At 32.8% G+C, this 19,254-nt stretch overlaps 1 protein-coding gene across 1 annotated transcript; it reads right to left on the bottom strand.

The window, feature by feature from the left end:
* Positions 1–2,563: 2,563 nt before the first annotated feature.
* Positions 2,564–11,208, bottom strand: LOC138307175 (uncharacterized). The gene is given in 9 exon segments (XM_069247808.1): positions 2,564–3,018; positions 3,911–4,076; positions 5,007–5,203; positions 5,526–5,696; positions 6,321–6,491; positions 6,977–7,171; positions 7,614–7,664; positions 9,026–9,125; positions 9,850–11,208. Coding segments are annotated over 9 exon segments (2,478 nt in total). The 3' UTR covers positions 2,564–2,950.
* Positions 11,209–19,254: the final 8,046 nt, after the last annotated feature.

The raw sequence follows: 19,254 nt of genomic DNA, 5'->3' as shown, positions 1-19,254 counted from the left end.
ATGATTGATTATACTTTTGAAATTTTTAATCGATCAAGAGGTCAAACATTCTGTACTTTTGAATATAATTAATAATGATATATAAAATCAAGTTTGTAATTTTGTAAGATATTTTCCTTATCGGATAATTATACGAAGATATATGTGTATTCAATGAAAATTTAATGCGGTTTTGAAAAATAAATTACTTCGTACGGATACATTACTGTTATTTAACCCGAATGTTTGAGCTTGTCTTTTGTGATTTTTTCCTGAAGAGTTTGTTTCCGTGTTTACTTTTATTGTTCATAACAAACATCCATTTTAATAATCAAAACCCAACTTGTAAATTGTCCTTTGTTGTATATGAACATTATGTTAAATACTGGACACCTAGGAGTTCATTATGTAACTCCGCTCGCTGTCCATTATTATGGGACCACTGTCCATTTCCCCAAAAATAATGGACAGTCGTGTGACAAAAATCTATTTTTAACAAATGATCTCCACTATGGAAAGCACAACTATATATTTGATTGACCAATCAATTTTATACAATATCACAAGTTTTCTGATTAACGTCACATGCGGCGACTTGGTGTAATTTGCCAACGAATTATTCCACTCATTTGTTGTTGTTGTTCTTCTTCGTAGGTTTTCTTGTAAAGTCTAACTGCATTTCCCCTGCTTTCAACTTTTCATTGACACAACCATATCGCTGTTGTTGTCTTCAATGAATAATTTGTGTATTTTCCTACAAATCTGCTTCTTAATTGGAAGTTTATTTTGACGTAAAACAAAATGGATATAGCTTTAGGTTTAAACTCAAATATTCGTGTAATGCACGAAGCAAATTTCTTCCAAAACCGCAGTAATTCTTCATTTATTGTTTAAACACCTATATCTATATTATCCGATAGGAAACATACAGTTGTGTGACCGCACAACGTTACATGATATGCTGTGTGCGGACGATGTGCGGACGATGTATGCACGATGTGCGGTCTGTGCGTAAGGAACGGTGTCTGAGCGATAGTTATCGTGGTTAATATAAATTTAGAATTCAACTTTATTGAGTAAACAAGCGAAACGATGATTGTGTTTTATTGCTACTGTTTTGGATAAACAATGAGTTTAATATATAGTCTTTGTAATATTAAAACAAACTAACCAAGACTCGGTAACACCATCCTGAGCGTTATCGACTTCCTTGTGCTTTGAATATAAGTCGTTCGATTTACTGTTATAGTTTGTCTAATCGTATAAGCAAGCCGTATTCTTTATCCTCTGTTGTTAACGCCGTACTAACTTTATGTTACGATATTTAGGTCAATGATCATCACCCAAGGAATTTAGTCATACAATCCTCACCGCATTACGTTACTTTTGAATGTATATTATGTTTGCTTACCATACAGCCAGTTGTTTTCGCGGAGATAATATTTTGGCGCTTTTGCGGTATATTGCTAACACCACGAAAGTTTGATCCGCACAGAGAGAACCATTTAAGACTCATTTCTTAAAATTTAAAATCACCTTAACACTAAACTGAAACGATTACATATGGAATATGCTGAAGTTTATCATTTTATTTTGTTATTGTTTTTGTTTATAAATCTTCATATAAGATCTGTTTTTAAATCAATGTATTGATGTTTGCATCGTTGATGTCCTTTGCGGAATTCCAGATGTTAAAAAATGGGAATTGGGTAAAGAAAAACGTAGCCTTACATTATTAAGTTGTTGTTGTTGGTTGTGATGGTAAAGACGTAATTATTATGGATAAAACGCGCGAACAAATACTTAATTTGATATAATTTGCGAAGGGGAAGATACTAATGCAAGACTAAAAAGACTAAAAGAATTCAAGTGAGACATTAGCACGATGATTTGATTTATATTTTTGTTATGTTCTAAGTTAGATTTTGTATGCAAAATGAACAAATAAATCAAATAACAAAAAAAAAAAAAAAAAAAAAAGAAAAAATAGAAAAGAAAAAAAAGAAAAAAAAACGGTATTCTGGTGGTTGTGTTTGTAAGACAATGCGTAATTTGGGGATCGAACTGCTTCTTCTTTTTCAAGCGAAAAAAAATCCTAAAATGGCTAATAGTCTTAACAAGGCGGAAATACATTTCGTAACTTGTCATAGTATGATACCCATTGACGAGAAACAATGTACCGTATTGCCGACTATTTTCGTGGGTATTAGATTTTCGCATTTTTCGTTTCCATCGCAATGAATGAATGATGAAACCGCAAAAATTGGAAATTTTCGTTTTTAATCTACAATGTTTTTAATATGATATCCTTGTCTGTGTTTAGTAATTACATCCTAACTCGTTTATCATATTTTAAGTCATGATATATGATATTAACGACGTTCCTTGGAGTGTTTGTTTAATTATGAACGCATTTTCATTTTTTAAGATTTTTTAACGAATTTGTATTAGTGTGAATAAAAAACAACTAATTAATTACGCAATGATACGTGACTTAAAAAAAGATAAATCGTGAAAGGCACAAATACTTGCAGTGCAACATGAATAAATAACAATAAAGTACATAATTTAAAACAAAATAACACATCAGCATAACTTTATTTGTGATACAAATACAAAAACAAGAAATGGAGTATTTTAAGTACAACAGATCTGTATTATACATATACAAAATACTTTGATATCGTAGTTTTGTTGCGTCGAAATTTATACCACTAGTAGGTAAATGTAATAGGATACTTTATCAAAACAAAGATAATTGTGTGTTACAGTTCATAATTTCCAATTAAAATGGCATAACAATAAACATTCTCTTTGCTTTGTGTTTCATAGGCAATGCCAAACATTCCATAGTCATTAAAAGTATTATAAATTAGAGAATGAAAGCTAGAATCACTGTCCATTTGGAATATCCCAAGTCTTTGCGAGGATGATTTAGATACTGAGTGTCAGCAAAGAAATTAAAAGAGCATCATCGTCGTAGAAGCCAAAACAATGATATTCCCAATAAAACCAACCCATATGACATTCGGAGGATACCTGTTGTAAAAATGAAAAACAAAAAATCGTATAAATGATAGAGAAGGATTTTTATTCAGTATACATACTAAATACCTATTATGAATTTATTCAAACAGTATTTTTATTCAGTATACATACTAAATACCTATTATGAATTTATTCAAACAGTATTTTTATTCAGTATACATACTAAATACCTATTATGAATTTATTCAAACAGTATTTTTATTCAGTATACATACTAAATACCTATTATGAATTTATTCAAACAGTATTTTTATTCAGTATACATACTAAATACCTATTATGAATTTATTCAAACAGTATTTTGATTCAGTATACATACTAAATACCTATTATGAATTTATTCAAACAGTATTTTTATTCAGTATACATACTAAATACCTATTATGAATTTATTCAAACAGTATTTTTATTCAGTATACATACTAAATACCTATTATGAATTTATTCAAACAGTATTTTTATTCAGTATACATACTAAATATCTATTATGAATTTATTCAAACAGTATTTTTATTCAGTATACATACTAAATACCTATTATGAATTTATTCAAAGTGAAAAGCTATTCCCACCATTTGTATAAATTAAAAGGCTTTTAGCTATAATTATCCAATGATTATTATTTATCATCTTAATACCTCATATTTTTATTTTTATTCCGGATTTGCATATTACAGAGTTATCTACCCTTATGGGTAGGTACCGATTGTGACGTTATGTGTTTGCGAGCGTAACATCATACTTTTCAGCGAAAACGACGTAAATGTTTCCCATAAAACGATGACGTCACAATCGATACCTTCCCGCAAGGGAGGTAACGCTTTAATATGCAAAGACGAAATATACATTATTGAATGTCACTATGTCACTAGCGATTACTTACTCTCGGCACCGTTTCCACAGGAAGCCAGAAGATCAGCGCTACATCCAGCGTATCCCGTTGTTTCGTCACTTCCGTCGTCACAATCGTTTCCACAATCGCACACGAACGGGAATTGTATACAGGTAATCTGGCCACTCTCACAGGTAAACCAATTTGTGGGACAGAGCTGAAAAGAAGGAATATTCTCTATAAGTCCGAAAACAAATAAAGTTTTATAACATATAATCGACGATGATTTTATTGTTTTCTAAGTTTTATGTTAAAGCCCCGTTATTTTTTGAGGTGAAAAAAATCTCGTCATAAAGTACCAAACTTTGCTGAATAGTAGAGCATTTATCCTTATGAAAATATTCGCCAATAAAAAAATGCCCAACATTTCCATGTCTTTTCAAAAACGATAGAAAACCCCTCTTCGGAAATGGGGAAATCAGTAGTTCCGTCCCAGAGCCAAAACAATCTAGTACGCATGCGTAGGCACATAAAAAGTGGAATTTCCCTAACAAACTGCAACATCATGCATGGCGAATGCACTGAAGACTCGCCAAATACGTGTCGGCGAACACACATGGGTCCGTTGAAACGTGGTGAAGAGCGAGACCAATTCTTCAAACAACGGCAATTTATATATAATTAGCGGTCAAGTTGCTCGATCGCGATCGACTGCACGTTACGAACCCATGCATTCGACGCGTGGACCTTAAATACATGTTGTAAATGTATGTTTTATGTATTTACATGTAATTTCTATATAAAACTATTCAAAAAGTTTTGTTCTTGAACGGAAAGACAAGTAATCATTTCGTTTAAAACATGTTTTAACGACATTTTTTTGAGTAAGCATGTGTACAAAGACCACTTGGCTATGAAAACCACTTTTCTTTGCCTGTTGGGTTGGTTGTATAGACAGACTTAACTGTAGTTTGTTTTAATAAAAATAATTGGTTTATTACTATTAATACTACGCTTTCGTGCGAAGATTTGAAAACAAAATTTGATCATTTTTAAATAATCAATTTGTTTTAGTCATGTATTTGCTGAGAATTATTTGTATAAAAAAATTATAAAATATTTCAAAATTTACATATTGCTAGTTTACCTGATGGTAAACCCCGGCCTGACGAACGGGGCAGTCTTGTGTGTTACATTCGCTGAAATCACTAGACGCTCCGGGGCATTGGAGTCCGCCATTAAGAGGGAGAGGATCAGAACAGCTTCGGATTCTGGATCGAGTTCCATTTCCACAAGATAACGTACATGTACCCCATGCATTCCATGCAGCCCACTCCCCATCAACTGTTAATGTAAAATAAGTGATTACACATTGTTGCTGAATAGCTATATACAAAATGTACAAAACCATACAACACATGCACATCGTTATCGCTATCACCTTTTTTTTTTTTTTTTTTTTTGCAAAATAAAAAAAAATGTTTGTATTAACTTTGACAAACATTAGTTTGTACATTAGTTCACATTAACGATGTGCAAATATATTCAACTAATTACTGTTAGAAATTGAAGTGCACAAATACTGATCACCAGGAAAGGTTTTCCTCTGTGATACATGCATCATACAATTGTGTAACATTAATCCCGCAAAAAAACAATAACTTACTTATACACACGGCAGTATTACATTCTATGGTAGCTGTGTCATTGCCTGCACACTGGGCACCGCCATGTGCTGGACTAGGATTAGTACAAGAGCGACTCCTGGTGGTAGTTCCGCCTCCGCACGTGACTGTGCACGTGCTCCACGCGTTCCAGTTCGACCATGCGCCGTCAACTAGAAACGAATTATCAAACATTGGCAATCAGCTTTTTCAATCATGATAATTGAGTTGTTGCATTGAATACGTTTTATTCTAGAAAATAATTATAATATCATGATGAAAATACATTTGATAATTTTGAACATATCCCTTTTTTAATAGGAATTAATAATGATTCTATATAACGTTATTTAGAAAAAAATATAATTAATTGAAAGAAATTACCGTTAAGTTACTTGTACTAAATGTCCATGACTTACACTGCTCAGAGAAAATACGAAAAATAAAATACAGTTTGCGACGAATGAAAATTCAACGAAAATGTGCTTGAAACCATGTTTATGAGTTTTCTTTTCAAATTACTGTTTCAAAAGAAAATAATAAATTCTATATCTTTCTTCTTTTTACAAGTATATATTTTCGTTATGTAAAACATTTCGTTGATTTTTCTTGTTGCTATAGAACCACGAATAAAAAACAACGAAATGTGATTAATCCGTGTTTTGTTACTTGTGCTGTTCCATCTGTAAACCACGAATATTTCTAGCCACGATATGATTCAAAAGCTGTTAACCACGAGAAAAAGTTCCCACGAATATTTGATATCAAACAGTATCAGTAAACACCATCATACGTACTTGGACAAGGACTCAATGTACAGCTGGTTGTGGACGTGTCACTTCCACTACAGTCGTTACCGTTGTATAGTGGGCTAGGGTTATTGCAGGACCGAGTCCTCGTCCTCGTGCCAGAGGCACAGGTCACGGAACAAGACCCATAGGAGCCCCAGGAACCCCATCCACCATGAACTAGAAATAGAAAATAATATTTAAAATAACACTTGAGAGAGTACACCATCAATATGCAGTATGGCAATTATATGATCTCATTATTGAAGCGATACATTTGTATATCACAAAAATATCGAGGCAATTGAAATATATTTTGAATTAATAAATGAAAAACAGATAACAATGTTAAAAATATAGGTATCTTCTGTGAATTGAGATAAAAATATCAAAATACATTATAAACATAAACCAGGTCTGCGAAAAATATATCTATTTCAAAATAAACATATCTCAATATAGTTTTGATATCGCTCTCACTCAATATAGATTATTTTATTTATAATGCGGTAAGCGATTGTTTCAAACGTTTTAAATTCAATGAAAGTTATTTATTTTTTTTAGTTTTAGAAGTATGAACGTAATATATTTGTTTATGGGAACCATAGAGTTGAAAAATAAAAGTTGAGTGTAAACATCGCCATTAAGTTATGATAAATACCTACCTGGACAATAGGTTGATGGAGTACAGGAAGCAGTGTTTGTCGCACTTCCGGAACACTGTCTTCCGTCATATTTAGGTTCAGGATTGTTACAATATCTGGTCTGAGTCTTTATTCCAGTAGTAGCGCCCCCTGTTGTTGATCGACATGTTAGTGAGCATGCGCCGTATGCTCCATATGAACTCCAACCGCCATCAACTAAATTGATTAAAGGACAATACATGTAGTTGGATAAATATGAAGTGATAAAAAATTAATAATTGAAAAAAAAAAAATTTAATCATAAAATGTCCATGTTCTTATATGTGCAATACTATTACTAACATTGTTCGTTCTAGCTAAAATATTTTTTTTTCTGCATTTATTATTTTCCTTGAAAGGTTAGCGTATAGTGCGAGCTATTGTAAATTTCAAACCAAATATTAATTTCACAATATCCAGCAAGAGTTGAAATAATTGAATATGTTGCTTTATTTCACCGTAACATGGCGTATTACGACTTATGTTGATATAACTTTACTTCTTTTGTTTCATCTCTAGTATATCTTTATTCAATTTAAATTCATGTTCCCTTAATATATACGGTAAATGAGGTAAGACGCATAGCGAAAAAAGGCCTTTAAAATGTGGCTTTGCATACTTGGAGGAGGTGTTGCACAGTCCTCTTCTGCAGTTCCGTCACCATCGTCATCTACAAGAATTACAAATTACAAATTTCAGCATTTTGGTTTATTATCCAGCCATTAGTAAAATCTTTGATGACTTGATTAATTTACAAATAAGTATAATAAGTAAGTGTAGACTATGTTAGCAATCGTCACAAATAACATCCATATCAATAGTATTACGATTATTATCAGATATGATTAACTAATTAAAGGCCCGCTACCTTTGCGAAACAAAAATTAAAAGTTTCTTAAAAGGATTAATAATATACGAAAATGTATACCAATGGCCTAAGGGGATGTTTAACACCAACCAAATGGAAGATTCCTGCGTACAATATGTTAACAATGAAGATTCATTTGGCTGTTTTGCCATCTGGCGCAGTGATAATCAACCGACTCGCCGTAATTAGGACAACGGCGAGAAACATAAGACGAAATGAAAATTAACATTTTATCTATTTAAATAAATTATTAAGAATGGGGTGGTAAGTGCTGAGTATCAACGGTAAGTGAATAACTTTTGTGACTATGAATATATCAATTTCGTTTTACATTCCCATTTTAAAGATTTAAACCTGTTCTTATTTATACTAATGTGTATATTTATTAGTATAAACACATATTTATCTAGCTTAAACAATGTATATTTACATTCTGAGTGTTTCGTCACTATATGAATCAACCAACTGACGAAAACAAATATTTGCCTATGATAACACTATGAATACGACGATTCCCCGCAATATTTTAATGTGTAATGTCTAATGTGTTGTTTCTTGATATATAATCAACTAAAGGTTACTGTAATAAGCCAATCGAAACTTATTTTGACTATATTTCTTGTTTATCAATTGTCATTTACAAAAATAGTACGACCGGAAGGCGGAAACTTGAAAACGCAACGTTGAGGAACGACTTTGTCAGCCAGCGGTTCGATTAATCTCGTTTCTTGTCGTAAATGGGTGTCATGATTTTAAATATAATAATATTTCAATATTTTTTTTTTAATAAATAATTGTTATATTAATATTTGGATTGAATGTATTTTTCTAATTTTCATAGCGGCTATGAATAGCAGAAGCTATCTACATATCTTCCGAGGAGCGCTAACGCTAACGTGCTCCACGGAATATGTAGATAGTTTCTGCTTTTCATAGCCGCAAAGAAAATAAGAAAAATACATTCAATCCCTATATACAAATCACGATCTTTATGTCTACAAAAAAAAAAAAAAAAATAAAATAAATTTGTTTGTTGTTACAAGAGTCTCGAAAATGGAAATTAGAACGATTATTAAATTGATGGTTGTTAGGATGAGAGCGGTCATCACATTTCAATGACATCATCATTTTTGTGATCCACTGGTCAAATGAATAGCACTCACCTCGTCCTTGGTTTTCTGTAGTACACAGTTCCTCATCAATCAGCCCATCACAGTCATTGTCTATACCATCACCAACCACAGTGGCAGTCGGTACGCAAATCTGTTGAAGCAAATACAAGATATTTTTAACATTTTATGTTAAATGCCGTACTTAGCGTTCTATAGTTCTCGAATTTCAGAGTTTGTCATATTTCAATAACAGAACATACGGCAACTGATGTGTGATTCTGAGACCACAAAATGGGAGTCTAATATTTGGAAAATATCAAACATTTATTGGCTGAATTATCCGAGAAAAAATGATCTCCGTATTTTGTCCTTTAATCTCTACAATAGTAATTTTATATCTTTCACTCCATCATTTATGTGCAGCTAGCTTAAGTGTCTGTTTAAACAAATTGCCAACTTAAGACATATACATCTTATTTTACATTTACTCAGCAATAGACTCAAATAAGAAACTCAAACAAGTGAATTCTATGTTTCGTAGGACGATTGTTATGATAATGCTTGAATCACTAACCCTTGAAGACACATTTAGGCTCTTTTAAAACAAAGATTAGACCAATCAATTAAGAAATATCATTGGTGAATTGGCTACAAAACAGTTTTAAAGTACACCGATATTCAGTCGTAAATATATTACACAAATTTATACTACGAATAAAAGAAATACTATTACACTTGACGTATTATGCTTCTGTCATTACTTTAAGTGTTGTTTTGAATATACTTGAAATCGTATAAAAGAGATGCATTTTAAAATGCAGTCTTATAATTATCCGATACAATATAGAAAAATGTAGATATTCAGCAATGATTACCGTGTTAATGCCGGCCATACGCATGCCTGTGGTAAACCCGTAGGTCTCGAAGTTGGCCTGCCCGTACAGATATCCACCAAAGATGGAGATAGGAGATGTGTGACGTACAGTGTGGGACCCCTCAGACACGCTGATGTAACCCCCTACATAATCGGTACCACTGATAGTATTGTATACAGTATTAGAGGGGAATGCATTGCCATCGACGCGAAGTCCTGATTTTTCTGATTCCTTGACGATGAACATGAAGTAGTTGCTATAAGACCCAAGAGAGTACTTCGGTGTGGTGAAAGTGTAGTCGGCTCCGAACTGTTCCACCGGAGGAATGATCATCATCATGGGATCAGATTGTTCATTCGATGACTGCTGACTTAGACAGAATTGAACAAGCAATATCGGCTTGTCTGCCTGTACAAGACAATAAGCACTGGATGAAATTGACTTTTGAACAACGGTTCCTGGACTTGCAAGTGTAAATGTATTGGAATATCCTCCGCTGATAGTTACAGTTGTGCTACTCTCACTGGCTATGAACTTGAAGTAATCACCGACAGTTCTCCTTGGTATAGGAACAGTAACGAAGCGCTTTCCCCAAGTGTCAACGTTCGTTAGATGTTCAACCAAGTGATCAGAACTGCCTCCTAAACCGATATTTGTCTTCCGATTTCCGCTGAATACAGAGACAGGCTTTGATGATTCAATGTAGGTTCCAGACAGATCGCCGTATGTAACTAACTGGAATGTGTCAAATCTGTTCATCGTGACGGTCAGTGTATTTCCGCTATAGTAGTTCCTTCCTCCCCATGATATGTACCGACTGCCAATAGCATCCCCAACTCTGATATTCACGGTCGTACTGTCGTTCACGCCAACAATCAGCAGCTCACATTGGTAGTACGGTGGGTAATATGTGATGGCGTAATATTCCGTACCAAGGACGTCAGTGGGTAGTCCAAGGAAGGCGTCACAGGAGTAAGTCTCCTTGTTAACGCCATATATAACCACCTCATCATCAGCAGTGATCCAGACAGCTTTAGAGCTCATTTCGTTTCCAGCAAGACGTATAGATGGGGTAAAGAAGAGCTGTTTGACAGTTCCAGCCGTGACGGAAAATGCTTCATTGATTCCAGCTGCGCTGTACCTCGGAGCGGTCACTTTAACATTGACTGTCGTCGTCCTCATCGTTGTGACGAAAAGTTCGACGTTCATAGAAACAGCGATGTTTTCCATGTATCCGATGATAAACTCTGTCCCTCGATTGTCGGGTGCACCTTTTCAAGAAGAAATGGTATTAGATATATTTCGAGTAAGAAAATTTGATAGTTTAAATTTTGATGTTAAAAAAAGATAAACTAACATTATATATATCTGAAAGTATTTCACTGTCTTTTTAATTGGATAATATCTTAAATTAAGGAGCATGCCATTCTTTATAAATTCTTATCAAGTGATGATTTTGATGTGTATACTTACCATGAATACATCCAAATTGGCTAAGCAGACACAAAAGTGTCCAAATTCCTGTAGGGGATAAAGAAATAAAAACAGATATCTTACACAATTGTAATTTATAATATAATATTCGTTCTAGATATATTATATTTCAATTTAGAGGTCGACTTCCAATATATGTTACGTCTATATTTGCTACAGAGGTTAGTGTCATATTATTTATTTATTGAATATTATAAGTCATATAAATACATTCGTCACATAATCCTAAATTGTATTTCAATACTTATCATCTAATTTATATCTATTCGTGAAAGTATAATAATTTGAACCTTTCTATCCTATTTGTACATGCATTAATCAGAACCCAGTTTTGCGGAATTTTCTTGAATTTAAGTAATCCCGTAACTTGAAATTATCTATAAAGAATGCATATTATATATTTTTATGAAATGTTTCTTATTAAAAAAAAAATCCTTCACCTCTGTAATGCTTTTAATTTTAAGTTGAGGAACGTTTGTGAAAGTAGACCCTATATAATCAAAATCATAAAGTGTTTTGAATATAGTAAGATGAGTTTTGTATCTGTTTTTAGGTTAAGATTAAACGATTTTTCTTCCCTTCATTTAATTTACATGGATGAAAATCAAAATCTATAACTGTAAAATTGTTTTCTGAAATATCTTATGTGAAGCGACACTTACATTTCCAGTTATATGTTACTTAAATTGTACAAAAAAATTAAATGAAATTGTTTCTGAAAAATGTTTTATCAAAAATAAAAGACGTTATTATTTTTTGATGATTTTTTTTTTATTTAGTTGTTTAAACCTATAAATTAAAAATTATTGTTTGAAAAACACAATTAGATACTCATTTCACTCATTTTGTTCCATATTTTTCTATATTCATATTATAAAATATTCCTACATTAATATCCCTTTATTGTCTTGTTTTAGAAATCCGTTAATATCATACATAATTATCTTAAAGAAACTCAATAGATTTAATTAGACTAGTTTGTATCATGATAAATAGTGTTTATATGGTGCCAAACCTCGGAATCAAACAAAATAAAAAAATGATTAATAACGCAATAATTAACAATAAAAATAAAACAGTATTACGATATCTAAATTGTGATTCATTTCAAAGAGATAATTTTTGAAGAAATAAATTAAGATATACAGTTTCGTATAATGATAAATACTGTTTACAAAAAAATCGAACCATTTCAAAATAGAAAATGATAGATAAAGGAATGCCTTTTAAAAATAAATTAAAATAATATTACTAATAATATAATAAACAGTAATATTGCACGTTACCTAAGGTGGAGCGCGCCATGGCTAGACGAATTGTGTATCTGTGTCAGTGTTACACGTTGTTTTAATTTGGATACATTCATTTAAACCTCTTAAAACGAATTATTATTATTATTAATCAGATATATATTTAATGTGCGCATTAACCAGACACGTGTCTATGGGTCATAATTTTTAAGACCAGTGTACCATATTCGACCTATTGTACTTAATCTACTTGGCTCTGAAGTTGAATCTTATTACGCATTTATCTAGAAACGATGTGAAACCCTTTGACGTTATCTAAAGATAATTCTTTTTATTTTTATGTTATTTTATCATTACAAATTGGTTCAAATTGGTTAAGTTTTAATTATAATAAGGCCATTTTTTGTTGTTGATTTAAGATCGTCAATTGCGTTTCAGGATACATACCAAATAATGACTCATATTAATCCTTCAGATCATATTACGTTTGAAATGCTTATAGCTGGTATTTAATTTTAAATATTAATCACAAATAGATCCTGGACTAATCATATGAGAGGACAATTTTGGTTGTTTCTGTGTTATTAGTTAAAAAATAAATAAATAAAAATACCAGCGGTCAATACTCCGCAATTATACACCAAATGGAGTGTTTGAACCCTTAACCCAAGTGAGAGTATGAGACAACACTAATAAAAAGGAAAGCAGTAGTTAAAATTTGAGAATTAAAATTAACAAAAAAGAGCTTATCAGCCAGCTACAGAAATGTTACGATCGAGAAAAGATATTTTACTAGGGAATTTTATTAAGACATTGAGGGACGTCAAATTTTTGATGAAGGAAATATGAAAAATTATAACATATACATTTCTATCATCTTTCGTGAAAACACTGAATAATTTTGAATTTACTCGAGTATCAAATATAGCTAGCATCTATAAAATGTGTATCAAAATAAAGAAATTTATTTTATCATTATTAAAAATTGATAGCAAACGATGCCGACAGTCGTATCTATTGTGAAAGGACAATACTTTTAATTTTTATTTCCTTCAAGTCGATATTATTGTTTACTCTTTTGAACAACATGAACGTGGTCGTAGACGCTGTTTATCTCTATAAGCTTTATTAAAACTGATTATCAAATAACAGTATGTGGTCTCTATCCAGTTACGCCCCTAGGCGACCGTGGTGTGTGTTTGGAGAATGTCCTGCTTTTAGGCTTCATTTGGAAATATTAATCCTCAGGATTTTCCGTAATCCGCCATAATGCCCTACTCTGTACCGGATTATTAATGCATGTCAAAATATGTGTCAGTAATTATTAATTTCATAACCCCATATTTAGTGTTATAACTATGTGTTGGAATTATTTGTTAAAACAATTAAGGAAAAGTTTGATTAACCACTCTAATTAAAATTAGACACATGTGACTAGCCAATCAGCGTCTCGCCTACGAAATCGAGGTGTTGTGTATTTCTTCAGAAGTATAAACGGTCTAAATTATGTCCCGAGATGTTCCAATTCTAGGCCAGGGGACATGCTGAGTTGACCCCGAACGGGGCGTTGTTAGATCTTGTATTGGAGCGTAACTTGGTGCATCGTAAAGGAGCGAAATTAAAGTCTAGTTTAATTAGCTTGTTGCATCAACTGAATATATTACCTTTATTGTTATCATTTCCGTTGGTCATTGGTCCTCGCCTTAATACATACGATAGTACCGTATCAATGATGATATTATGAAATTATATACAATTTTAAAAATTTGTACGCAATCGTTTGGGTCATTTCGCTCTACTAATAATATAGATCTTCATTCTTAATGAAGGATCTGATGGCTTCGCAAACGAGGTTCATGCTCTGTATGTTCGTCATTTGACCGTTGTATTTTAGACATTTGATAATCCAGGCTAGCCACAATGAAATAATTATTAAAGAGCGAATGAAAAAATGAATAAATGTAAGCTCAACTGAAGATTTGGAATCAGTAAAATGATTTATTATCGACAATAAACCTCTCAAATAATTTAGAAAGATCTGTGCTTTAAGTATTTTCTGGAAAACTCTGCAAAAATAGAGTTATTCCAAGGAATTAAACAAAAAATATGACAATATTTAATTTCGCTGCATCCGTCAAAACAGGTGACGCTTGAATTACGAATAACTTTCTAACTTTGCTTTACACGGCCAGAAGTAAAGTTAGACAGTTATTCGTGATTAGAATAACGAATAACGAATGACTGTCCAATTTTACCTTGCTTGTAAAATATATGATATAAACTCTGATTTTTGGCGCAGATTTACGTAAGCACATGACATTACAATATGTCCTTATTGGGTGTGAAAAGATAACATTATGTAGAAAAAGTTGTCTAACGGTGAATGTAAACAGCTAATGAAAATATACTGTTTAATTGATTTTGTTTTCCTTGTATTAAGGCTTAATACGCCAATTTCGGGATACAACAGTCAGTCAGTTTAGTCATGTGACTTTCATCACCACGTGACTTAATTTAGGGCACATTTGAAACAAAATGGCGGCATATGTAATGATTGAACACGGGTGGAAAATTACATATCATGATAGAACAATTAACATTAATTATCGGAACATATTGTATTAAATTTAATCTAAATATGCACGAAAATTGAATTAAGACACTTCATAAGGAAATGACATGTAAATTACGGCATCAAATAGAGCTGTCGCCTAGCAGTTGGAAATCAGCGGTATCTGACGTCTCACTCACAAATATTTTATAACTTACCTTGGTGCATTTTCCCAAAAATCAATAACAAATAAGAAACACAAAACATAACAGTTTACATATGTATCTTAGTTCCGTTATCGAGCAAGTATTACCGACTATGACCTTTACCCGGACATTGGTATTCTCTGCCTATAAGTGTCACCGCCATGACGGAAAAATGTGCCCTAAATTTTTCGCGGTCACATGACCAAATCAACGTTTTTCTACCTCCTACCCAGAAGAGTTCCTTGTATCCCGGAATCGGCGTATTAATTACTCCTTATATCAAAGGGGTTATATTACAAATGACCGATCGCCAGGTGTATTATAGCCAAGCCTTGTGCCTGTAAAGGCACGCGTTTCTTTTAAATGTCGGAGCAAACATCGTAGCATACACAATGCTATATTTGCATATTACAGAATTATCTCTCCTTGCGGGTAGGTATTGCTTATGACGTCATGTGTTTTCGAGTGTAACGTCATACGTTTCGGAGAAAACGACGTGAATTTGGCTACAAAATAATGACGTATTAATCGATACCTACCCGCAAGGGGAGCTAACTCTGTAATATGCAAAGACGAATATAAAAATTGTGCAGTTTGATTGACAGCTGACGATCCGTCAAATATCTTTGCTTTCTGTGAAACCACAGAAATTCATCATTACATAACAACATACTTAACGCATAAACATTTCGTTTAATAATTTTAAATGCTGTAAATATTGTGACGGAGGCGATAAATAGGACAGCTGAATACAGATAGAAAAGAGCTGCTTCAATGACAGAGACGGGTGCTTTTGATAGAAAATGAGAAATGAAATTTCTTTTATACGGCTGTATAGAGTTGTCCCATTGATAAGAAATATTATCTTAAATCTCTACCTCTTTTGAAAACTTGTTCGGGTGAGCACCGTAGGTCGATCTTTTTTCTCCAGATATTCCGGCTTTCCTGCGCTATCTAAACCTTACTGCCCTTTGGTAATATTTTAGATTTAACAAGATAGAAAAATAAACCTATCACGCCTTGATTGAATCCAATACATTGTCCTTACAGACTTAAAGTGCATACATGTACATATATTTGCATTGGAAAGGTTCCGGCTTTGTTAAATGTTGAAAGTATATTTAACATGGGCATGTTTTATGGGTACCGAATCAAATAAATCCTACTCATTCGATTTATTTTTCTTAAACAATTCTGTTATGCAATCCCCTTTGTCATGAAATGGATTTAATTATCAAGTCTGTACAATGAGAAACCAATGATTCTACACAAAAAACCTAACTTGGGCTTAACAGATGGCTTTGTTGTAACATCTACCATCTATGTCATAGTCATTTTTATTATCAGTGTAAGTTTTGTTGGCAATATTGTTTATCATTGCATGGGAAACCGCGAAACATGATTGCAAAATTGACTCCACCGATTGGGTACCTGTAAATTGTGAATCAAAAGCAAAATGTAACGAAACGATACGAAATCTAACGTTTCGGTCCATTATAACGTTAGTTTTTGTTTCCATTTAGCACTTTACAGGTGCCCCAGCTGTTCAAGTTGATAGTCTAAGGACGAAATGTCTGTGCGATTGCATAATGTATTCCGTCTTTGCATATTACAGAGTTAGCTCTCTTGTGGGTAGGTATCGACAAGCGATAATAAAGATGATCAAGTGAAATGGAATTAACAGAAATGAACATGAAACAAGTATAGCCTACTCACCGCGTGGTAATGACCCCGGAACTAGGTACCCCCTGAAGCGAGAGTGAGAAAATCAGGATTTAAACAGAGCTAAGTTTGTCGCGTTTATCTGCATTTTGAGATGATTTTGGATACTGACGTTTAGTACACGTGATTCCGAATTGATCAGCCACACAATGATATATAAATGGTTTTCGAGAAGTGTCGCAAAAAAGCTTGCCAGATGTAATCATGCCACCACACCAAGGGAGGTACCGACGTAAATCGCCTGTCGTTAGAACAGATACTGGAAAAGAACTTTCCATCGACCATATATACATAATTTAATACTACATTACTCTATTATGATTTATAAGGTAGATTCACAAGAAAAAATAATCTCAGCCTCATCTATATACATATGTATGTTAGGGGAGCAATATAAAATCTCGGTGGTGTACGGCTCATAGCTGATAATTTGATTGGATATTGTACGGCTCATTGCAAATGAGGTGTACGGCTTATAGTGATATCGATATCGGTAATTATCATAAAGATAATAAGTAAGGTGTAAAATTATAAGATGATGTTTGTTTTTATGTATATACATATATTTTTCAGTCAAATGACGTGTAACGTCAGCGAATTTAGAACAAATTTTCCGACACTACGTACATCTATATACAGATACGTCGCCATCTGGATGGTAAAATTTAGAATGTTAAAAACTTGAAAAGTTTTAATTTACACATATTTCATTGTCAATTCAAAAGACAAAGGGATCAGGCAAAAGTTATTTGAACTTTGAAAAGCCTTCTCGTAACATATAATGACAAAACAGGAGACAATAGACATGGGTGATATTAATAACATTAATTACATTTTTTGCTGGACTTTTTTAATTGATGCACACGTCTGAAAATAATTTGGTTTTTATGATCAGTACTTTCAAATTTATATAAACATTCAAGTTTCTTAAGTTATCTAATGAAATAATTCTGCCATTGATAGGCACTCTCACACTTATGAACACAGATACAATTTAGGCTATTGGTGACGTTTGCACGAAACAAGTTAAACTGACTGCATCGATGTTTTAACTTTGCATACACAATATTCGTATTCGTGTCACCAAAATTGTAATAGGCTGGATCTTATTCATCAGCTTTACATGAATCAGATATATTTTTCTTAAAGTTTCTAATGAAGGTGATGATCTAATCGCTTCAACCAAGTTATTCCACATACATGCAGAGAAGAATGTATAAAAGAGTTAAAGAAAGTCTGCGAAGAAGAATTTTATAATTGTCATTAGTTCTTAAAGCATAGTTATTAGTATGATTGACTTTTGGAGATAGTTTGGTGCTAAATTATTCTCGATTTTGCAGACTTATCTGTAAGTTTTCTCATTTGCGTCTCTTAGAAAATGTCTCAATGCCAGATTCGTGTGGCCTAGTGGTTATGATGTCCCTAAATATTTCCACAAACCCTCCACCTCTGGGATGTGGGTTCGAATCCCATGCGGGGCAGTTGCAAGTTACAGACAGCTGATCGGTGGTTTTTCTCTGGGTACTCCAGCTTTCATCCAACAACAAACCATGCACGTCCTTTGATGACCCTGGCTGTTAATAGGACGTTAAAATAATACAACCAAAATCAAACGTTTCCTAATATTAAGCTTAAATATTTACATATGAGAGTAAACGAGTAATAATTCTTGCGACTTAAATTTTATAATTTATTGTTATTTCTTTTTCATGTGCAATATACTACACCTAGCTAAATAGTTTCATTCTTATTCACATTCAGTATCGCTATCACACTCATTCTCAAACATCTTACTCATATCATCATCCTAAATCTTCATCATTATTATGACAACCATCATCTATATCATCACCATCATTCCATGATTTTCATCATCGTAATCATTTTATTTCTAAATTTGACCATGGATTAGCATCTCGACAATTTCGTGGATATTGAATATAATTGGATCTACAAACGATAACCTAATTAGTGAGTGGGAACGAAATTAGTGTGTTTTGTACGTGTCAACAAACCAACTCCAATGTTATGCATGATTGTAAAGTGTTAGTAAGACTTATAATTTAATAATGAAACATATCAGGCATTTTAAGTCTTAAATAGTTATCCTTTTTGTTTTCACCATCCCATAACTGAAAAGATATGTAATAGTAACTATAAGCCGTACAACTTCCCATATAGA

This window comes from Argopecten irradians, chromosome 14 (assembly GCF_041381155.1).
Source record: "Argopecten irradians isolate NY chromosome 14, Ai_NY, whole genome shotgun sequence".
In the NCBI taxonomy this organism is placed as follows: Eukaryota; Metazoa; Mollusca; class Bivalvia; order Pectinida; family Pectinidae; genus Argopecten; species Argopecten irradians.
The sequence above is the reverse complement of the archived record's forward strand: the minus strand, read 5'-3'. Positions and strand labels throughout refer to the sequence as shown.